At 43.0% G+C, this 24,483-nt stretch overlaps 1 protein-coding gene across 2 annotated transcripts in view; it reads left to right on the forward strand.

The window, feature by feature from the left end:
- The window catches only part of TMEM44 (transmembrane protein 44), a 151,486-nt gene that overhangs the window by 37,861 nt on the left and 89,142 nt on the right, over nt 1-24,483 (forward strand). For both annotated transcript variants that reach the window (XM_086944288.1, XM_086944289.1), the window contains exon 4: nt 17,772-17,935. In XM_086944288.1, the coding sequence (XP_086800414.1) occupies nt 17,772-17,935 (164 nt within the window). The remainder of the gene's footprint in view (nt 1-17,771; nt 17,936-24,483) is intronic.

Here is a 24,483-nt window from a genome sequence, read left to right on the forward strand (position 1 = left end):
CTTCTTACAGGACACTAGAGATGGACTGAATCTCATTGAGGTGACCAATGGCACAGAACAAGTAGATCTATTGGTCACTAAAGACGTAGAAGCTCTCTATACAAACATCCCCCAGGGAGCTACCCTGGAGGTGATTGAAAGAACTCTTATCAATAGAATGGACTTTATCAACCCCTATCAGTTTGTTTTTTTTGTCCTCATTTTGCCAACCTTCTTGTTTGGGTGTGCTCTGTTCCCTCTAGGTCTTTCAAAAGGGGGGGCAGGGGGGGGCTTGACCGGTGACCAATGAGGTAGTGACCCACAATCGTACTGCTGTATCTACTTCCCTCTCCTGCACCCACCGATACCGCCAATAGGAGATAATTGTAGCCCACAGCAGGGTGGCCTAATCATAGGACTCAAGTTTCCTCTTCTCTCCACCTCACCAACGGAGCCCACATTTTCCTCTCGCTCGTAGGGTCACATGCCATATCCGACTCACTAGTGTATATTATATTTCTGAGGCACTCTACAAATAGTGGTGAGCTTCCTGATTTCTATTGTCTGCATATCTCCCGCCGAGCCAAGAGAATCACAGAAAGCAAAAAATGTTTGTTGCAAACCGAAGGTTGTGCATCTTCCTCCAAACGTAACCCCAAAAAATTAAGCAAGTACAAACTTTAATGTGCATCCCGTTTTTTTCCTGATAAAGTCACAAACTGAGTTCCAATAGGAAAATATTTTTGGACAAGACCTGAATAGGTGGATATAGTCTGTCGCTATCAGCATACATCTAGGGCAGTTGTATAAGTTACTAGTAATCTTAGTTAACTTCACAGGTGCCAGTACACACTATAGGTGGTGAATAGGTGATTTCTTTTAAGTGATGCCAACCCCTATCAGTTTTGTCATGAGTGCGCATCACTAGCTCTCACTGGGAATTTGTTCAAATATGGTAACAAACTTTTCCATCAAACCCAGGGCACTTCTATGGGGAGCACATTTGCCCCAACCGTAGCCTGTCTCTATATAGCAAACTTTGAGAAAGAGGAAATTCTGTATCTTACCAATCCCTACAGTGTAAATCTCCCCAGTTGGTGTTGATACATTGATGGTATTTTGATTTTTTTTGGGAAGGAGAAAAAGCAACTTTCACCTCCTTTTGTGAACGGATCAACACGCTGAAGCCCTAGCTATGTTTCACTGGCAACCTCTCTGAAGAGTATTTACCATTTTTGGATCTTATGATCCACCTGTCCACTTTCAAGAAACCCACAGATAGCAACAGTTTGCTTTTATATGGAAGCCATTACCCAAAAGCTTTGCGCGACAATCTGCCCTACGAGCAGTTTTTAAGATAATGCCACAATTGCAGTAACTCATACAATTTTGATATCCAAGTACAACAACTAGCAGCTAATCTAGAAGCTCACTAGTACCCCCCAGCAGTGCATAAGAACTGCACAAAAAACGTGCTAAAACCAACAGGGCGGCTCTGTTGGGACCATGCAGAAGGGCCAGTACAGATGTGCTAACTTGTGTTACCATCTTCACACCAGAGTCCAATGCTTTCCAAAAGATTATTAGGAAACACTGGGCCATTTTACAACCAGGCAACCTTTCATTACCACTACCCAGGTTTGCATGTAAACGCACAGTCAACTTAAAGGACATGTTGATCCTCACAAGACCAAGAAAACCTACAAGACCTACACAAAGGCCTCTGTGGGATCTTCCTCCCGTGGCAGGACATTTTCCCTGCAGCTCTTGCAATTTATGCTCCTCAACTGATGTAACAAAATAAATCCAACTGAGCAGCACAAATTACATGGGTACAAAAAACACACAGTAATTGCATGATCACCTGCCCATGCCATATGAGATGTATAGGCATCATGAGCCACTTCAGGATAATCTCATGGAGCATCGTAGCAACATACATTGCAATAAATCTAATACTAAGATGAGCACCCATTTTTCACTGTAGGACACTTCCCCAAAGACATATGTTGGACTGTATTAGAGGTCTACCAACACATGAACAAGAAAATACTTTTCAGAAAAGAACAAAACTGGATTTTCTGGTTATCCACACACATCAATGACCTTAACGATGATATTTCCTAGGGCGAATTGAACCATTATCATATATATATATATATATATATATTTCCAAAAGTCCCCGTCACTCTCAGGAACCACTCGAACACTCCAATTGCTGCAATAATTTATTTGCAAGTGAAAAACGAAGAGTTTTGTTTGTGACACCTTGATCACGCTCTTGAATACATATAAATGCCATGTTTAAATACACTTCAAAGCAATGTGATTAAACAACGGAATCACCACCCATGTGATTTATGGGTAACTGTCAGGGCCATTTCTTAATGTGCAATTAATCACTATTTGTTTTGCATATATCCCAAAACATATGTATACAATTGATTTAACTCCAAATTAACATTTGAATATTCAGTACATTGCATACTCCAGTTGGACGTACAATTAATACCAATAAAATATTGCAAGCAATACTGTGATTATATCATTGTATATAACTAGGAATGAGCGTTGCAAGGATTCCAATCAAATCTCCATATAGCAAATAGTCATAGTTATGTTTGATAGATTAACATCTCCCGACTACTTGCGCATGGTGTCTAGCTCGCTTATAGGACGGGAGTCGATGACGTAGGGACATGTGTTGTCGTCTATGGACAATAAAGTAAATAACTTTATTCAAAAAAAGGAGGACGACCCTGACACTTCCAATTAAGCCCAAGTGGGCAAAGTTTACCCATATTGGTATCCTAATGCTATATCCCTATAATGACTGGGCATATACCAATAGTCCAAAAAATACAAGTTATGTTGGACCCATAGTATTACAATTGTGCCCAGGTGTGCAAAATTACCACAATGAATTCATTCAGTGCAAGCCTTCCCCCCCAAGAAAATAAGACCATCTCAGTCCATATAGTCTTTCATCTCTGCCTCAATGCTAGGCCTCCTATAGAACTTAATTCACAACAAGCAACATTACCCATGTCGCCATCATGTAGATTAAAATTAAAAAATCCACATATCCATGTGATTAATCCTTGCGTTCAACATTCCTTCATTACTTTTGTGAATATTCCGACAGTTGCAATCAGAAGTGCCCAAATCTGGAATAAAAACAGGATTTAAAATACAGAATAAAACTAACTGAATACAGACATATATAGATTTTACTCATACAAATGAATTGCCAATTCTTCGCTTACGTTTAATCAATTCGGTACTAGACTTTCCTGATCTATAATGTAGCGTGATTCTAGTTTCCTCAGTGACAACTCTCTGTTGTCATCCCTCACACCTAGATTCACGGTGTCAATAACCACCATGCGTACCAGAGTCTAATCCTGCAAATGTTTCTCATGAAAATGGCGAGCTGTGGGGTACTGCCTATTGTTGTTTTTTTATTGCACGCAGGTGTTCTATAACCCGTTTCTTTGCTTCATGCTTACTACTGCGCACGTACCATTTGTCACATTGGCAGATCAAAACATATACGCAGTAAGTGGTGTTGCATGCAAGGTCTTTCTTAATCAAAAACTCCCTCTTGGAGTTGGATACCAGCAGTCTATCACAATCCCTGCTCCCTCTGCAGGCTTTACACTTTCTGCAACAACTGAAACCAGGTAAGCTTGACGATTTCATCCTAGCATGCGCCATGACATGATTGTGGCTAAGTTCATCTCTCAGCGATCTCCCTTTTCTAAAGGTGATCTGTGGATTACTGCACAGATTCTTTTTAAGATGGTCATCGGTAAGTAATACATGCCAGTGTTTTCTGAATATTCTCCGTACCTCATTCGCCTGTCCCGAGAATGTAGTGATGAACCTGATACATTCATCAACATCCTCCTTTCTCTTAAGATACAATAGTTTATTCCTTGTTTTCAATTCTACTCTAGACACTGCTTCCTTGATGATTTTCTAACTGTAGCCTCTCTTTGAACCTCTGACACATATGATCTTTTCACGTTCATATGTCATCTCGGTACTACAGTTTCTCTTAGCGCGCAACAGCTCCCCATAAGGGATGCTGTGCACTAAATTTCCTGGATGACTACTGCTAGCATTAAGTATGCTGTTCCCTGCGGTACTCTTACGGAACAACCTCGTTGTTAATTTATCATCCTTGACTCAAGAAATTCCATAGACTATTTACTGATATGTTCAGTCAACTGTAAATTCAAGCTGTTCACATTCAGTTTCTCGATTAAGGCTCTAGCAGAATCCTCGTCCCCACACCAAACAAAGAAAATATCATCAATATAGTGCAGCCACAGGGCAACGTTGTTGAACTCTGCCATCTCTGTGACAACCTGCTCCTCCCACCAGCCCATGAATACATTTGCGTAGCTGGGGGCGAAGCAGGTTCCCAGGGCTGTGCATTGTGACTGCCTATATATAGTGTCATCAAAGATAAAGAAGTTGTTGGTAAGACAAATCTCAATCATTTTCATAATCATTTGTGAATGATGAACAATGTGATTGACCTGGTTCTAAAGAAATGTTGAATGGCCTGTAGTCCTAAGTCATGTTGAATACTTGTGTAGAGACTACTTACATCTAGGGAAACTAAGGTGTAATTCCTTTCCCAGTGTAACCCATCAATTACTGTTAGAAAGTGTGTTGTATCCGTAAGATAGGAGGGTAATGCCACTACATATGCTCTGAGATGGTAATCAATAAACCTAGAAGTGTTCTCGAGTAATAATCCAATTGAAGACACTATTGGTCTGCCTGGAGGGTTACAAATATCCTTGTGAAGTTTTGGGAGTAAATAAAGAATGGGTATTCTGGGTTGAGCACAATAGAAGTAATTGTACTCCTCCCATTCCATCAACCCTCTATCTCGCCATTCTACCAATGTCTCTCTATACCCTGTATTGGATTTCAAGACTTCGGCCATATCTGATTTACAGTAACAGTTGGTATCACTGAGTTGCCTCAAACCCTCTGCCAGATATTTTTGATTGTCGAGGACAACAACATTACCCCGCTTATCCGATTGTCGGATTACAATGCTTTGATCTGCTTTTAATTTGTCCAAGGAGGTTACCTGTTCAACTGTTAGATTTTTCTTACTGCAGGGGATTTTGTTGTATCTAATTTTAAGTAGATCCTTCAAAACTCCCTTTTCAAAAACATCAATGAACTCGCACTATTAGGGATTAACACAGACTTTGGTTTTAACTTACACCCAGGATTACCACCCAAATCATCAACCCAGGTTTCCCACTCAGGAGTGACATTGTTCACATTGGTCACATCATCTGTCATTGTATGTAATTCATATAGCAACTCAATATCAACCATATCAAGATTACTCATAGTATTGGAATTACTTACAGTCAATTGTCACTGTGATTTGGTATTAAACCAATTTTTCAGTTTTAATTTCCTTGAGAACAGAACTAGGTCGATTCTAGTTTGGGCATAATTCATATTGGACGAGGGACAAAAAGATAAGCCAAATGCAAGGGGCTCTATTTCTTCTTTGGAAAGAGACCGCTGGGAAAGGTTCACCACCGTCGTACTCTCTGTTTCCTGCCCCTTGTTTCCATTCCCACTGGAGCTTTGTCTGCGTTTAATCCTCCTCTTTTTGGCTTGTTGGTTCCTCCTGTTCTTCCTCTGTTTCTTCGTCCCCGTTCCCTCTGTGCCCCACCTTCCTGATGGAACTCTGTCCTGTTTTGACTCATCAGTTGGAAGTGTAATAAAAAATAATTTGTTTTGTGGGTCATGTGTTATTTCCTGATTTAGGGCTGACGTCCAGGCATCTGATAAGTTTCCATCAGAGATGTCACTCTCGCGGATATCTCTTGTAGCTCCAATAATGCTAGTTGGTACGCTCGTTATTCCTCCTTTTTTATCAAATAGATGATCATACTTCCGTTGAAATGTTAATGTCCGCCCTGACTGATAATCCTTATAATCCCGCAAAAACGTCCTTTTTTTTTTTTTTGCAGTTATTTCCTCCTCCCATTTATCCATTTTGGCCATTAGATTTTTCATGTGTTCTTCCAGTGCCTCCTTAGAAATAAGTTGCCCAATTTCCAGCAAGATTTTATCAATATCCAGGAGCAGTTTGGCACGGTCCTTCAAAGCGTATTTCACTAAGATACTCATCATGGTCATGGAACAGGCTGAGGAGTTGTTAGACCACTCTTCTAACATATCAGTATCAGGGTCTTCATAAGTAGGAATAGTAAAAATACGGAGGCCCCTAGGTACACGCTTAACCTCAATGTACCGTTGCAGAGATTCAGCCTCCCACCACTTAGATAGCTCTTTCTTATGGAGCTTTTCTAAGGTATTGAACAATGCTTGTAGATTGATTTCTTCTGTTCTACTCGGTGTGGGATTCAACACATTACTGCTAGGTCCAGTTTGTGCAAAGAATAGTTTGTCCGCAGTTAGTTTACAAGGGGCTTCTAATACACTTGCCATAGTGTAAAATAAATATTCTCGCAGACAGTTAGTGCATAGACTCCAACCGTGTTATCTCTAGGTTGAGACATGCTCCCTAGCCCCTAGGCATCCACGCTTCCCATGAAGGGTGCTTTGCTCAGGCATGGAACACCATATATATATATATATATATATATATATATATATATACACACACGCACACACGCTATAGTGACATATTATCAATCAGAAATATTATAGGGCAAACACTACCACACAACACTTTTTCTCTATTGCAGAATAAACATAGTGTGCACTTGCCGCCCCACACGCTACAGGGGCAATGTATACAATCACTTCTTATCGTACTGATGACACCTGAAAGATGCATACTATAGTGTTTTCTGTACCTCTGATTCTGCCCCATGTGGACCCCTGTAACTGCTCTCCATGCATTTCCTTACATCTGAATTATAAAGAATACTTTTTAGCCTTCACACAAGAAAGCCATTTGATCTTAACACCCCTTCAACAATGTGGTCCACTACTGTGTCATTTGATCGTCATATTAACAATTAACTCATCCATGTGAATATTTCTTTTGGAGTTCCCAATAATAAGGGACATATGAACTTTTTTAAGCTCAAAATGAGGATGGTATGATTGTTCCACCTCTCCGCCCTCATTTGCTAATATGGCACTGGTAACCCATGCGCCTATGCACTATTATCCATCTGGCAACATTGATCTAGTACTATAACTCCATAGGAGTGAACCCGTCCTCTTTTAATACTTCCAACACTACACCTGTCAATTTCCAACGTCCGTGCTCTAAGCCGCTTGGCTTCAGTGTTCCACTGAATAGCTCGTCAGCATTGATTGGACCGTGCATAAATAGACCCCCCCCCCGATTGATGCGCCTCCCTCCAAGGAAGCAGAGCTGAGGTAGGTCTCACGGTGGACTCCTGTCCTTGTAAATATCTTCTGTCCACAAGACTGTAACAGTTTATACAGTAAGATGAGCCTAGTTTAATCCTCACACTCTCTCCCCACAGGATGCTAACTAGCGTTCTATCTGATTTTACTTGTGGGGGCTGAACCATTACCATAATTGTGTGAGTCCCTGTTATTCTTTACTTCTACTTCAACAGTGAAGGTGTATCTCAATGTTGTGGCTTCACAATTATCACATTTTAGTATGTTTTTGGTTATATCATTTATATTCACGTTGTCATGTATACAAGTTACCTTGAGGCATGCTGTTGACCGCTGCTTTGCCTGCCATGCTCAAACGTTTATTTGTGATTGACAAATATGCATTTTCATGTTTGTCTTTGTGTTTCAGGATGGTTTTTATCTAACGCAAGGTACAAGATTTATCACAAATTGGTTGAGTGACTGGTTATTTTACATTGAGAATTCATACCCAAAGAAACCGGGCACTGTGTAGATTAGGGTTATTTTTAGGGCCTGAAGAATCGCCACATGATCATTTTTGAGTAGTACAAGGCAGGAAACATGTTGACCAATTAGACCAATAATCCACCAAGCTATATAGGACCATTATATCCTGTAGTAGCTATTGTCATTTTTAACTAAACTAGTGAACTCATTCATTAAATTTCTTTTTTTTAAGCATGACTTCACCTATTTTAATTCATTTTTGTCTTACACTTATTTTACCAATCTACACCACATTATTAGCCTACACACCTTAACTTCATCAACGGCTGGTCTAAAAAGGTCTCCGGCAAAGTGCCCCCTTGTGGGTGCCCATCAGGCATTGCAGTGCCGTCCTGACGAGGAGCAAGCTCAATGATAAAGCATGACACCCATTCGGTTGTGTGGGGGCCCTTGCTCCTATTAAAATCCTGCGGAGTTGTTTGTCTTTAGTTTACACTAGGAACTGTATACATTTGTTTATACTCTAGCTGTGATAAGGAGCTCATATGCTGGACCCAAAACACTCCTGGTTCCCCCTCTTTTGAAATAGTTAGTGTAAATTTGCTCAGCCATTTTAGAGAAATTATGCTTTATAAAATAGTGATATATGTTGCCTCAGGAGTCATTTATGAGAAAACGTCAAAAACTTTCATCCTGTTTAGTCAGTCCTGTTGGCCTGCAAGTGATCATGTGGAACTGAGAGCTTCATCTGACTGGCTGGAATGTGAGGAGAAAAGTTGTGGTCACCGTTACAGGACAGCAGAAAATTCCGTCACACTAGTGTTAAGCAACCCTTCGGAAAAAAAACATAATGGAATATAGGCACTGATTTCAGATAGAAAGCTAGACATTTGAGTTTTAAAAAAGAGCTGGGAAGATTGAGTAAATTCAATGATAGGAAACTTGAAAAATACTGTCCACTACACATCATTAACTTGAAGGAGACCTCAAAACCAGTTTCAGACACAAATGATGGAATAGCTTCTCAAGTGTGACCATGGTATCGGATAAAAGTGAATAGTTCAGTGATGAGCAGGAAAGAAGGCTAAAGACACAAGAAAAGGGTACAAAATATGTTTTGTCGCTTGTCTAGTAAAACATGGAGAGCTTGATTGAAATTGTTCCCAAATTTATAGTGGGAGAGTATTCTGGCAGCTTATAAAGTTGTGATATGCTCTTCACCCATCATTATAGGAGGCCATATATTCAGACACAACTTCACTTACCACCAAGCTTCCAAATTGTTCTATCTTTCTCCTTTTACCCATAACATTACATTGTTCTTGATTTTAATCACAACTCTGTGTTAGATGTTTGGGGCATAAAGATAGCACTTTAAATGCACTGATCATTATACCTGTTTTTGTTATAAGTTCCTGCAAAAGAATATCTCTTGTAACAATAATACATCACAAATATTTTTAAACGCAGAGTCCTGTGCCAATTTTGCCCAACAGTTAGTGTGTTTATATTTCCTAGTAATTTACCTAGTCATGCATATATGTTTTATCACTCACAGGGCTTAGTCCTTCTTTTCTTAGCCATGTTTAAAGTCTGCACAAGCTCTCTCAACTAGAAAAACAAAAAGCAATGAACAGAGTGCATGAATTCATCTTTATCCCTGGTTTGGGCATCTTTTTAGTCTATTGTGTTTTTTTGTTCACTGTTTCACTATAGACTGGATCCAACCATCTACAAATCAGTATTGGCCCTTACACAAATTGCACGACTACTTGCCATCTGTACAGGAATGTGAACAGTCCCAGACATTTTTTTGGCATTGTTGGACTCCTTGTCGTAAACTATTTCTCCCTCCAGGGACCTTTCACTTTGATGTGAAATGTGTGTCAGTCAAAATCAAAAGAAAAAGGTCTGCTGCTCCTAAAAAGGACAAGGGGGAGTAGGTCAGAGAAAAAGAGCCACTACAAGGGGGGGTTGTTCCTTTTTGGAAATGGGGCCCATCACACACCCTTGTGGGTGTCATGCACATTTAATTCTTGTGTCTCAAAGGAACAGCACTCTAGTAGAAGGGCTGCATAGATTCCACACCTCTTTGGCACAAGCGATGCAGCCTATCTTTCTTTTCAAGTTTGGAACAGTGCGGCACTTATCCCAAAAGGGGAACATACCTGACCTATACAGAATGTAGATTCTGCTTATGCTAGGTGAAAAGCTTCTATATAACTAGGGTTGCATGAACTTCTAAATGCTGTCCGTTCCAACCACGCGTCAGACAGTTTCTCTATAAAAAACACACCAAATTGTCGTAGAGTGAACAAGTTGCAAAATTAAAATAAAAAAGCAAAAAGATGATGGACGTAATGCTGAACAATGCAAACATTCATCCCCCTGTCACAGATCTAAGTTTAATCCATTGTTTTTTTGCTCACCACGCCACACCAGTTTGGACCCAGCCATATGCAACTCAGTCTTGATCCTGCTCCCCATAGGACGGTTCCACCCGAGATGCCAAGCCAGCTCTACGCTGGACCAGAAAAAAAGCATCCTGGGATCAGTTTCGGGGTACGGCCCCTCATCAGCCTGTATAAATTGTGAAGCATCCAAATACAAATGTTAATAAAACCTCTGTTTCTCTTCTGCTATGAGCAGTAACACGGATGGATCACAGGTGATGATGCCCATTACCCATTCAGACTGGTCCTCACATAATTGTGGTACTTCTTGGTAACTGGTGCACATCCATGGCACCCTAGTGGGAAAATACTGGATCTCAAATAATGGTAGTAATTCTTGGCAACTTCATGGCATGTTGCCCACACTTGGTAAATTGCTTCCTCTGGCATAATTTCAGTAATTCCCAGAATGTTTTGGGCGCCCATGGTATAATGATGCCTATCTCTGGCATAACCCTGATACTGAAAAAATTATGCTCATTCTTGATATTCTGTGGGCCTCCCTGTCACAGTGGTTCCCATCCATAGCACAATGGAGGTCCCAACATTATAGTGATAATTATTGGCCTATTGTGAGCATCTTCTATGCAGTGTTGCCTAACCTTGGCTTGATGTTCACCCCAACAATGTGGTGGTACCTCTTGCCATATTGTACGCATTTAGTTACACACCAACAACTGCTTTAATGCTACCTACCGCAATACAGTGGTCATTTTTGATGTATTAAGGGCATTCGTGATGTAATGGTGCCTACCCTAACACAATGATTGCCCTGGTTTAATGGTAGTACTTTGTGGCATATTGGGGCAGCCATGATATGATGGTGCCAAGGAACAATTAGAAACTATTTTGCAGACATCAAAGTTCAAGCAGGCTCAAAATACATGAGCCAGTGTAAGAAAGAGGGTTTGGCGAGGTAAAACTACTACATTTACAAATGATTGTTGTTCAAAGCAGTTATGCCTGACTGGCCTCACTGACTTCATCTCCTACTATACAGCTTTTCAAAGGCCAGGTGTCCAGGCAGCTCTTGACTCCTCCATCTTCTGGGGGATGTAATATTCTGATGTCTAGCAGCCGCATATAGGTTTGGTAAGGATCCGATTCTGGTGATGGGTCATTCACAAAGGGTTCTGTCTTAGCAGTATCACAGAGTCTGGTGCTCTTCATCATGGGCAGTATTATATGGCAGCAGACCCCATCCTCCCAGAAAATAAATACATTCTCGCAGAAAAAAAGAAAAAGGTGCTGGAGATCCTGCTTAGTTTTTTGTTTTTTTATTTTGCTGCGGATTTGCGTAAGTAATTTGCAGCGAAATTAAAAAAGAAAAAAAGCATATTTGACCCACCACTAGGCCATGAGGCTCGGGGTATTCCTATCCTGCCCCCTTTGGTTTTGTTTGGGACTTGGGCTGCGTCCGAGTCCCAAGATGGCTGCCACATTTCCTGGATGAAGTGGTGGCAGCCAATCTAATCTCCGCATGAGCTCTGTCAGATCCACGGAGGCTCTGTGTCCTCAGATATACATAAATCTTTTTCTTTAATAACTTCAAAACTACGTAACACATTTTCCCCAATTAACAAAAAGTACTCCTTCTGGGCCAAGATCTAGCTTTCTGTCAAATATGGCGTAATTCTGATAGCAATTCAGGCTGTAGTCGTGTTCAAAATCCCTATTGGAAATTGCATGGGGAAAACACGTTTAGGGATCCCCAATTTTCTCGGCCACCGCTTGACGAATCAGCCCGAACACTTTCCAAACAGCAGCTGAAGTGAGTGGCAAACTAGTTTTGAAAAATTTGTGAGGATTCGTCAAACAGCGGCAAAGTTATTAGCAAAACAAAAAAATGCTTTTCCGATTGAAACTCAGTCCTAAGTGTAACTACCTACTGGCAACAGCCAGTAGGTAATCTATATATTATAGTGAATGGGGGCTCCGCTTACTTCAAGAAGAAAGATGTGTATATATAGTTACCAGCTTTTTTGCGTGGTAAAGTACAACCATCTAAAGCAGTGTGCTCTAAAGGTCAATCTTTTGCATTACATGCATTGTAAAGTACATGTAGTAAAGGCATGTGTGGTATTGTCCGACATTCCTGTCATGAGTACAGAACTGCTACCACAGCTTTTTTGGCCCTGACATTGCACTTTGCAGCATACGCCCAGATGCCTACTCCTGTCACCTTGGGTAAGGCAAGTTCCTGAACCTGTTCTGTGACTGGAATGCCACAAAAGTACGGAGGACGGTCCCTGTCCCGGGTAAATCATGTAAAGCTGTGGATACAGGGTACTAAGCTTTCATGAATCAGTAGTGTGACTAAACCTTTTTCTCTTTGTCAAGAGAGGTGAGTCTCTCCACTATTATGTGAAACCCAGAACCTTGTGCTGACATTCAGTGTGCATGTCAAATGCTTCTGTGTGCAGGAAGTGTGTGGGACGTTTGATTTATGAGTCTGAGACCTTGGACCAGTGGGATTCATTTTGCTATGCCTCTGGTTCAGCCCGGAAACAGATGGAGGGTGATACAGCCAGACACCGTAAGTGAAATTGACTGCATTCCTGTGGATGGAGGGCAGATAATCACCATACAGGCCAACAAGGAAGCAGGCGAGACACCTAAAAAATAATTTGCACAAATGTTTTAAAAGAAGGATGCCGCATTGCAAGGTGTTGATGATTCATGCACAAATATATACTAAATGAAGTCACACTTTAGGAATGAAGTTTGAATCTTCATGTTAGCTGAGCCACTTTGACGCTGAGTGCACCATTACACCTTTGTACCTTTGCTGCTCATATATATATATATATATATATATATATATATATATATATATATATATATATATATATATATATATATATATATATAATCGATACAAAAGGGGATGATGGACGGAGCGTTTGAGCAAACCAAACACTCGCCTCCAGTCAACTGATCTGCGTTTAATACATCACCATTCTTTAGCTCACTCAGCCACCCCAGTTCAGACATGGCCATATGCAAATCAGTCTGACCCTGTGCCTCATGGGAACAGTCCAGCCCGAACTGCCAAGCCATGTCTTCCCTGGACCGGAAACAAGCATCCTGGGACCGGTTTCGGATTCATAATCCTCATCAGCCAGACTATCTTGAATCCAGTGGCCAAGTGAGCAAGGGACTCACGTCTGAGCATACCCTGCCAACTTAGGGCGATCAAAGCGATACAAAAGGAGATGATGGACGGAGCGTTTGAGCAAATCAAACACTCAACCCCAGTCAACTGATCTGGGTTTAATCCATCCCCATTCTTTAGCTCACTCCGCCACCCCAGTTCAGAAATGGCTATATGCAAATCAGTCTGACCCTGTGCCTCATGGCAACAGTTCTATTTAAACAACAAGGGGACCCCAATTAGTATCAGCGAGGGACCTCGGGGAGCTCAATTATAAAGAAACAACAATGGTCCCTGGCAGGGAAACACATGAAAGCAGAATAAATATAGACTCAGTCAGTTCTATATTGTAGAAGACATGCCCAGCCGGGCAGTGGTCCTCAAAGTTTATATTTAGATCAAGGTATATACAAAACAGTAACACCTTCACCAATTCACACACGGGGGGCACAAGCCTGTACCCAGCCACACAATTATACAGACAAGGACATACATAAAGGGCTTGCAAGGCAAAAACAATCTCTGAAAAATTCCAATTTCACACAGAGAATTTCTTATAGGTACCATCACACAGTATTGTATAGTCAATCATTTCTACAGGTATATGGTACACAGTAGGTCGACGACGTTTCGGACCCCCTTATTAAATGATGGGGTCCATCATCAGGACAAACAATTAATTGCCTTAAAAATTATAAGCCTCTTTTAGCCAATGGGCATATGGATTGCGTGCTTATATCAGATTGTGCAAGTAGGTAAATGAGACAGGACCGGGTTGGACCACGTTTTCCAATTGGTTTGGTCGGTTACTCAAAATTTTAAGAATCCAAGGGCGGGGGAGGTTGTTTTCCGTTTCCGCAGTACCTTGTTTGCCGGAAAATGCCGGAGGGCGCAGTAGCCCAATGCTCAGACGTGAGTCCCTTGCTCACTTGGCCACTGGATTCAAGATAGCCTGGCTGATGAGGATTATGAATCCGAAACCGGTCCCAGGATGCTTGTTTCCGGTCCAGGGAAGACATGGCTTGGCAGTTCGGGCTGGACTGTTCCCATGAGGCACAGGGTCAGACTGATTTGCATATGGCCATATCTGAACTGGGGTGGCTGAGTGAGCTACAGAAGGGTGATGGATTAAACCCAGATCTGTTGACTGGGGGTGAGTGTTTGATTTGCTCAAACGCTCCGGCCATCATCCCCTTTTGTATCGCTATATATATATATAGGTCATGTGATCAAGGCAGGGATCTGCCGAAACGCGTCGTGGCTGACATGGTTGCACTTTTAAGCTAAATAAAAGAAGAAGCACAAAATCTGGGTCTACCTCGTCTTTGCTTGTGTGTGGCTGTTGGTCTCGTGTAGAGACGGAGGCGAGCTCTTGCAGGTTCTTTGGAGGAGTGAGGAGTGAGGAGCCATTCTTGGATAAAATTGCACGCCAACCCTGGGCGCGCTGGAGGGACCCGTCTTGATCGTGGCTAAAGCTTCAAGGGTACAGGCTGTACATCCGTGCAGCTTTCAAGTGGCAACCGAGGTATCGGACAGCTTTAGCTCCCGCAGCCAGGAACCGTAGACTTTCACTGCGAGCAGCAGTCCGTGACTTCACGGAGGGATGAGCTCACTGTAGTCAGCCCCTGATGCTACAATATCCTGGATGTGTGCGGGGAGACGTTGATGGGGGCCAGGGAGGAGTACTTTTGACTGCAGAGACACTGTTCAAATTCATGGTAGCTGCACCACACATGCCTGTTCAGTAAACGACCAGCACTCACTACGAGTTAAAAGAAGGCTCAAGAGACGCTTACCCGAGGGTCGCAACGGTGCCTTCTGGGAGCTGTGGTCCGCCGATGGGGACTGCGAGATGGCGCTCAGATAACCAATCACCTTCGCTGGGCTTCCACCAATGGGAGCGAGATGGTTCACTTGAAAGGCAGCGGTGACAGTGCGCAGTTTGCAGGCATTTGATAAAGACACAACGTCGAAACGCGTCATGCCTTCTGTGCGGAAATAAAAGAATCTTTTTCCTGGTCCCCAGTTGTGTCCCTTGGGTTCTTTGGAGGAGTGAGGAGTGAGGAGCCATTCTTGGATAAAATTGCACGCCAACCCTGGGCGCGCTGGAGGGACCCGTCTTGATCGTGGCTAAAGCTTCAAGGGTACAGGCTGTACATCCGTGCAGCTTTCAAGTGGCAACCGAGGTATCGACAGCTTTAGCTCCCGCAGCCAGGAACCGTAGACTTTCACTGCGAGCAGCAGTCCGTGACTTCACGGAGGGATGAGCTCACTGTAGTCAGCCCCTGATGCTACAATATCCTGGATGTGTGCGGGGAGACGTTGATGGGGGCCAGGGAGGAGTACTTTTGACTGCAGAGACACTGTTCAAATTCATGGTAGCTGCACCACACATGCCTGTTCAGTAAACGACCAGCACTCACTACGAGTTAAAAGAAGGCTCAAGAGACGCTTACCCGAGGGTCGCAACGGTGCCTTCTGGGAGCTGTGGTCCGCCGATGGGGACTGCGAGATGGCGCTCAGATAACCAATCACCTTCGCTGGGCTTCCACCAATGGGAGCGAGATGGTTCACTTGAAAGGCAGCGGTGACAGTGCGCAGTTTGCAGGCATTTGATAAAGACACAACGTCGAAACGCGTCATGCCTTCTGTGCGGAAATAAAAGAATCTTTTTCCTGGTCCCCAGTTGTGTCCCTTGGGTTCTTTGGAGGAGTGAGGAGCCATTCTTGGATAAAATTGCACGCCAACCCTGGGCGCGCTGGAGGGACCCGTCTTGATCGTGGCTAAAGCTTCAAGGGTACAGGCTGTACATCCGTGCAGCTTTCAAGTGGCAACCGAGGTATCGGACAGCTTTAGCTCCCGCAGCCAGGAACCGTAGACTTTCACTGCGAGCAGCAGTCCGTGACTTCACGGAGGGATGAGCTCACTGTAGTCAGCCCCTGATGCTACAATATCCTGGATGTGCGCGGGGAGTCGTTGATGGGGGCCAGGGAGGAGTACTTTTGACTGCAGAGACACTGTTCAAATTCATGGTAGCTGCACCACACATGCCTGTTCAGTAAACGACCAGCACTCACTACGAGTTAAAAGAAGGCTCAAGAGACGCTTACCCGAGGGTCGCAACGGTGCCTTCTGGGAGCTGTGGTCCGCCGATGGGGACTGCGAGATGGCGCTCAGATAACCAATCACCTTCGCTGGGCTTCCACCAATGGGAGCAAGATGGTTCACTTGAAAGGCAGCGGTGACAGTGCGCAGTTTGCAGGCATTTGATAAAGACACAACGTCGAAACGCGTCATGCCTTCTGTGCGGAAATAAAAGAATCTTTTTCCTGGTCCCCAGTTGTGTCCCTTGGGTTCTTTGGAGGAGTGAGGAGTGAGGAGCCATTCTTGGATTAAATTGCACGCCAACCCTGGGCGCGCTGGAGGGACCCGTCTTGATCGTGGCTAAAGCTTCAAGGGTACAGGCTGTACATCCGTGCAGCTTTCAAGTGGCAACCGAGGTATCGGACAGCTTTAGCTCCCGCAGCCAGGAACCGTAGACTTTCACTGCGAGCAGCAGTCCGTGACTTCACGGAGGGATGAGCTCACTGTAGTCAGCCCCTGATGCTACAATATCCTGGATGTGTGCGGGGAGACGTTGATGGGGGCCAGGGAGGAGTACTTTTGACTGCAGAGACACTGTTCAAATTCATGGTAGCTGCACCACACATGCCTGTTCAGTAAACGACCAGCACTCACTACGAGTTAAAAGAAGGCTCAAGAGACGCTTACCCGAGGGTCGCAACGGTGCCTTCTGGGAGCTGTGGTCCGCCGATGGGGACTGCGAGATGGCGCTCAGATAACCAATCACCTTCGCTGGGCTTCCACCAATGGGAGCGAGATGGTTCACTTGAAAGGCAGCGGTGACAGTGCGCAGTTTGCAGGCATTTGATAAAGACACAACGTCGAAACGCGTCATGCCTTCTGTGCGGAAATAAAAGAATCTTTTTCCTGGTCCCCAGTTGTGTCCCTTGGGTTCTTTGGAGGAGTGAGGAGTGAGGAGCCATTCTTGGATATATATATATATATGTAGCATAGGTTACCTGTAGACTTAGATAAACAGTATTTGGAAAGCAAATGCTTCATTTTCTATATATCATGGGGATTACTTGCTTTATAAAATGTCAGGCATCTCAATATTCACACGTGTGCACCTGTAGAAAATGTATTTTCACTTTATCATGGTCTGGTTGTGGTTTCTCTAGCGTGGACATCTGTTCTAAACCCATTGTATTGCTTTCCATGGGAGGTAATGGTGATCTTTGTCTCTCTGGCTGCAGGTCGGCGCCATTCCAGACAGAGGCGGAAGTACAGGAGCAGCCTGTTTGCAGTGTTTTTATTATTTTCTGCGGGCACCGGTGGGTACATCATGGCCGCCAGAGGCCTGCCTTCTCTAGAAGACTACCATGGACCAAGAAGGCGGCTGTTAGGGACAGTGCTGCAGGTACACTTGTGTTTTTACAATTACAATTACTTGATTTTTATCTTCTAATTTTGTGTTTATGGTGATTAGCTTTTTTTCAGGCGTTGTCAAGTTACACAACGTCTATTCCAGTGATGTGTTCAGGGCCCTTTATAGTTCTGGCTTAGAAACCGCTTTAAATGTCTCTCCAGCCTCATGTAATCAAAATAATTCATAAATAAAAAATACATACATAGAGGGCCCCTGGATCAGCCATCTTCATTATTCGGTCGACTCAACTGGCGTTTCATGTATTCCTTCACATGCCACAGCATACAGTATGGGGTAATTGGTTAGGTCGCTTCAGCCAGTGGTTCTTTTGCACAGTGAGGGTCGACATTTTGCAAAATCACATGTGGACAGCCTCCTAAAAAGAGGTGCGCCTCAGAGCTAGGGCAGGTGGGCCGATACTTTACCAATGATTTTGGTTTTTCCTTTTTATTCTTTATTTGGTACTTTCTAATTCTGTAGTCATCCTTGTGTGTTTCAGCAATATCTTTGGCTTCCAGTAATTGAAAGGCAATAGTATCTTTGTATGTGCTAATGAGGTTCTTCTTTTAATGTTCTCTGATGTGCATTAATATTGAAAGGGTTTCTATATCTGTTCTATGTTCGCCTACCTCTTAAGACGCACTCGTATTCTTATGTTAAAAATCATATGCAATGTTTACTTTTAATTTGCAGTTTTTATTACACGCGTTGGACAACTACTCTTTGAAAGAGTCTTACTTTCTTTTTTTTCTTTACATTTTTGTGCCACATACATGCATTACAATTTATCAAAAGCGAATGGTTCAATTGACCTGAGAAACCAGGGTTTGCAACGTCTTTGTTGATAATCAATAAAAAACCCTCAGTCACGTACACAGGCCGTGAGGCGGTATATCTTGGTTCTCCGCCCTATTAAGAACGTGACAGCATCATCATTGGGTTTCTTTTTTGTTGTTTGCTTCCCTCCATCCGGAAGAGAACGACTGGTTATTACAGTAGTGATCAACGAAAAATAGAGGTGAACGTGCTCAGGTGAAGTGAATTATAACTGGGGATCTAAAAACCTCTTATTGCCTAGACAATATCTTTAATAGGCCTAGGATAGAGGTAACTAAAAACAGTGTTGTGCGCGGGAAGACACATTATTAGTCTAACGCACTAGGCAGACCCCCAGGATATAGCGGCATGGATTCGCAAATTTAGCGGCACAAATATGGAAATTTAGCAGCAATTTTGCGGCATTTTATTTGGCCATTTTTCCTACAACAAACACAGAGATCTTAGCTTTTTTAGTTATTTAACAACATGAAGCTATGTATATTTGGTTTAATTACAATGTAGACACTTTGTTTCCCTCGAAAAGCATGTACAGATATTCGAGTGTATCTCTGGATATGGTTTGGGAATTCTCAGCGTGTCAAATCTTGGTGCTGGTCGTGGGGAAATGAAGTGGTGAAGTATTCCAGGGGCGTGACGTCATTGGACAGTCCGCACCATTGGTCTCTTGAAGTGCGTGCTCTGCTTGTTGTCAAACCAGACCTGGAGTAGGTGATGGCGTGACCGAGCGAGATGTCAAATGCAGAGTTCACCCGAGTCCACCGTGATGCACACCCTTTGGCTCACGGCCCTACTTATACCTCATTGTGATGCACGGTGCACTTTCGGATCTCTGCAGCTATATGTGTACTGTGTATGCCTCTCCTGTTTTTTACCTCTGCAGCCCAGCTGAACCCTACTGGGAGCACAAGTTACCCTTCCTGTGCCAGAAGGAGTCTGCTGTCCCCAACTATTCATTCTGCCAGGGTGTGGCACTACCCCCGCCTCACGTGAGGGGCGGATGTCTCCATTCATCCTCCTATAGGAGGTGCATGCAAGAAGGGACGTTTGGCACACCTCCGCCGGTTTTGAAGGGAAAAGGGCCAGCAAGGCTAGTAGTTGAAGTGCACCCTTCATACTCTAGGGCGTCGGTGTCACTGCACCTGTTGCAGTATTGGTAGCTCTGCCCCCTGCCTTTCTGTCCCTCGGTGGGGCTTTAAGTTTCTAAGCATTGTTTGATAAAGGCGAGAGCCAATTAAATGGCGTGGGCCACTGCATGGACCTATTGGCCTCAGCACGAGATTAGCAATAAATGGCTGCTCTTTTCAAGAAATCCTCTCGCATTACATAGCAGAGATAACACGTTATGTTTTTGAGTGTAGGAAAGACTGTACTGTAGGGGATTTTTGTTGGGACAACTCATTAGCCAGTATTTTCGAGCCCAAAGTACATATGCAAGCAGATAACAGTTATCTGCAACATATAACGTAAAAGGTAATTTGCTCTCTTAATTGAATTAGGAGCAGAATTACATTCGCCTAAAATGAATAACTTCAAATCAGAAATGTATTTCTGACATGAAATTATGGTAGTTTATTTTTGACGTACATTCGATCTGTCAACAAATGATTTATAAAATGTCTGGCACATCACGGTAAAACACCACAGGAGCCAGCATGGGCTGCAGCCTGACACACAGATCAAAGGTACAGCTGAGGCCAGAGCTCCGAGCAGGATTAAAAGCCGAGCAGCGCTGGGCCCGCACCTGCATGCCTCCCACCTCCGAGGATCTGGGGGGACATCTATCGAGCAGCTGGAGGTGCACAGATGAAAAGCCAGCTCATAATATCCTTGCTGCCCTTGCTGAGAGCCTGCTTGCTGAAAGCCCACTTTTAGTCAGACCCCCCCGGATATAGTGGCATGGATTAGCTTTTGTAAAGATACCGCGATTTCTACAAAAGGCCGATTTCGCAGGCACTTTTGTAAAAATCGCTGCATTTTTACAAAAGTGCCGATTTCGCGGCAAACCGCAAAATCGCGATATCCTGGAGGGTCTGACTACGGTGTCCAAAAAGAGGTTGACATGTTTCAGCCCTTTGGCTTGCCTTGACGGGTCGGGGGGCATTCTTCAGGGCCTAAGAAGAGAAAAGGAAGCTGTGTATTGTCACAGTCTCGGTAAATCAAGATGTAGTTCACTTGATTCGGATACGGTGAGTTAGTACCTTAAAGTCCTAAAGTATAGACTTTTTTGGACACCCTAGTGCGTTAGACAAAAAATGTGTCTTCCCACGCACAACACTGTTTTTAGTTACCTCGATCCTAGGCCTGTTAAAGATATAGTCTAGGCAATACAAGGTTTTTAGATCCCCAGTTATAATTCACTTCACCTGAGCACGTGCACCTCTTTTTTTCGTTGATCACTACTGTAATAACCAGTGCTTCTCCTCCGGATGGAGAAAAGTATACGACAAAAAAGAAACCCAATGATGATGGTGTCACGTTCTTAATAGGGTGGCGAACCAAGATATACCGCCTTACGGCTTGTGTACGTGAATGAGGGTTTTTTATTGATTATTGACAAAGACGTTGCAAACCCTGGTTACTCAGCTCAAGTGATCCATTCCCTTTTGATATTTTGTATTGCTGCAAGGAACCTGAATGGATTACAATCCCTTCTTTCTCCATCCTCTTGATTTAATATATACATGCATTAACCATGATACATGGTATAACTGCAGTGCCTTGACACGACCAGATCTATTGACTATGTCAATGCTTTTTAATAATGCAGTACCAAATTTCGAAGTTTACCTGACGTTTATTTTAAACGGTTCCTGGGAAGAATAAAAATATCCACACATTTTTTAATAGCCACCGTGATAAATACATATATAGAATGCCCTAAAAACTATATATGTTAGTACATGCCACTGTTTTTTAAAGACTACTTCATTGGTACTGCCAAGTAGAAAAAACATCTAGCAATAAACCTGCTGATAAGGCATGACAACCACGTGGTTAGGAAATATATTGAAATATAGTTTGTCAGCAATAATTTGAGATATTCATTCTTAGCTGTAGGAGCTCCCAGATAAAGTGACAAAAGTTAAGAGTAACATTCATATGGCAGGATGCTCCACCATAGAATTCAATGGTCAGATCTCTGTATAGCCTCCATCCATCCCATATACCTTGTGGTTCTTGTTGGGGCATTTCCTTGGTCAGTTTACCAGGACCACTATAGCCATACAGTGATTCATTCCCCTCACCCAAGTGTGTAGCGTAGCTCTGAGTGGTTCGCATCACTCCACCTCCAAGCAGTATTCCTTTTGGCTACCAGTGTGAAGTTATGCCTTTGTGCATCTGGGAGAATGTTAAGCAGTGCCATCATAGGGGTAAGTGCAACTGACCGCTCCAGTACATCTAACAAACAACTCCAGTACAGAAAGGCTGAGGCTTCCAGAATTCGAACACAACGTGTAGGAAACCTCCCTCCAAGTCTCCACTTCTCAAGTACTTTTGGAAGATGTCTCAACGAATGTGGCATAGATTTTTCCGGGTCCTATGCAGGTGTCCAAATTGGATCACTCCGAGTAGAGCTGCAATTGCGTCCTTAGGCGCACTCATCCGATCTTAGTCTGATAATGAAACCAAGTCTGTACCCCAGGATTTCTGAAGATTAGGAAAGGAAATACCAAGTATTAATCACAAATGAGTAATAAAGTTACAAGAAATTGTGCCCACCCACATCTTTCATCAGCATTTTAGCCTGCAGTGGGTTAAAATCTGAGAGAACCTCCACATCTTCCGTTTAGTTCGCATGTGGTGGAGTGGAGAATTCCGAAAGAATTGGTGTTTGTGGGAAACAAACTCTGATTAGTGGTCTGAAAACGATCAAAGAGTATTACGGGACAGTACATTTCTCAAATTGAAGATAACTATGGTGTTCTAGATCTCAAAGACCTTTTGAGCCAATAGTTGGCAGTGCTCCACCCACCTATAGTGGAATCTCCTTTGTGAGTCTCCACTCCAGCTCCTAGCTCTCAAGGTCTCATGCCAAAGCCTAAGCACCGTGGCCAATGCAGGAGGTAGATCAGCAGGCTTGTTCGCGAACTATAGGAAGTCTATTGGGTGACTATGTCTCATCGCAAATTTCTCAACCGCAAAGGCAGGACCTGAGGGAAAGCAATATATTTTTCATTTGCCACTGCTAGCCTTGAGATGCAATAGCACAATATTATGTCAGTCATACCCAGGCTACTAACAAACTGGAATTTAAAGGATTTATACATCAAAACCTTGGAAGCACTACCATCCAAGAGACATCCCATGAGTAAGTTGTTGAGTGATCAAAAGAAGCCTTCTGAGATCTTGAAGGAGTAGTTCTGAAATGCATATAAGAGTTAGGGAGGGAAACGGTAATGGAAGGATGTTCAATCAAATAAAGTGATAATGTGGGACAGTAGATCAGATCAGAACTCAGCCCATCCAGAGAGGGTGGTTATCTTGCAATCAAAAGACCTCCCTAGCGACGCCTAGATATTTAAATAGATCAGTCGTCACTTGTAGACGTAAAGACACTTCCGTATCCAGTGCACTTTGTCGATTGGGTAGAGAACAGATTTTGGGCAATTGACCTTACGGCCACAGAATTACCACAATATGGTCAGTATTTGCACAGGTAGAATAGGTGGGATATTTAGGGTAAGTTGTGAGAGCCTGCAAATAACGAGACCCTGTCCTCCACTCCACGTGATTTTTTTAATTGATTCTAAAAGAGTATTTCAATACATAAAAAAATCAATATATGAGGGTTTCAGTAATTAAACAGATTAAGCATATTAACATGAAGCTAGCATAACACGTCGTATGTTGACTCGGATCCTTTTGAAAACATGATGTCAATCCATCAAGGCCTATTCGGTCATGTGTCAATTCTAGATACAGAGTATATTCTCCTAAATTATCCCCACCCTGCCCTTCTCAACTCAATTATACCCTTTTCTGGGACCCAATTTCAGTCACTCATCAGAAGTTCTGAGGAGAAATGGGCTCCATACTTACCTGTTTTTTTCAATATACCATTTCTGACATCGTAGCATCTCGCCTATCCATCAATATTCCTCATCGCAGTACCCCACTCCCGGATCGTAGAACGCATTTGTTCTTTCAATTTTTTGGCAATTATTCTTCGGGGCACAGAGGTTTTGAGGAAAATGAAATCAAGGTAGTAAGTGAACCTGTCAATTTCCAAATTTTGACCAGTAAGTTCACTTAGACTAGCGTGTATGTGCTCCCATGGATGCCGCAGTAAGGGTGTCCTATAAGCCTCAATTTCCAACTCCATGTCACTTCTTTGCATCATGGGCACTTCTGTTTGGCTTCAGGGATCCATTCTTGAATAAATGGCAAGGTATGACCAAATAAAATAGAGTGACGATTGTTGGAGCCTTGAAAAAGAGTGTGCGTTTTCGGACAAAGTTGTGACGTTTCCGGTGTAGGTAGTTCTATTCCAGCTTTTGCTCATTGTGGTTGAAATTCAGAAAAAGGGTTTTCTCTGGTGTAGTTTGACTGAAATGTAATGTAATAAGTTTTATATAGCGCTACTATCACCCTACGGGTATCCTGGCGCTCAGACGATCAAGGAACAACTGTACCTACGGCTCAAGTGATGATAACAGATTGACTAACTTCTAGGAAACAATAGTGTTTTCAAACCCTTT

Source organism: Lissotriton vulgaris, chromosome 11 (assembly GCF_964263255.1).
Source record: "Lissotriton vulgaris chromosome 11, aLisVul1.2, whole genome shotgun sequence".
Taxonomy (NCBI): domain Eukaryota; kingdom Metazoa; phylum Chordata; class Amphibia; order Caudata; family Salamandridae; genus Lissotriton; species Lissotriton vulgaris.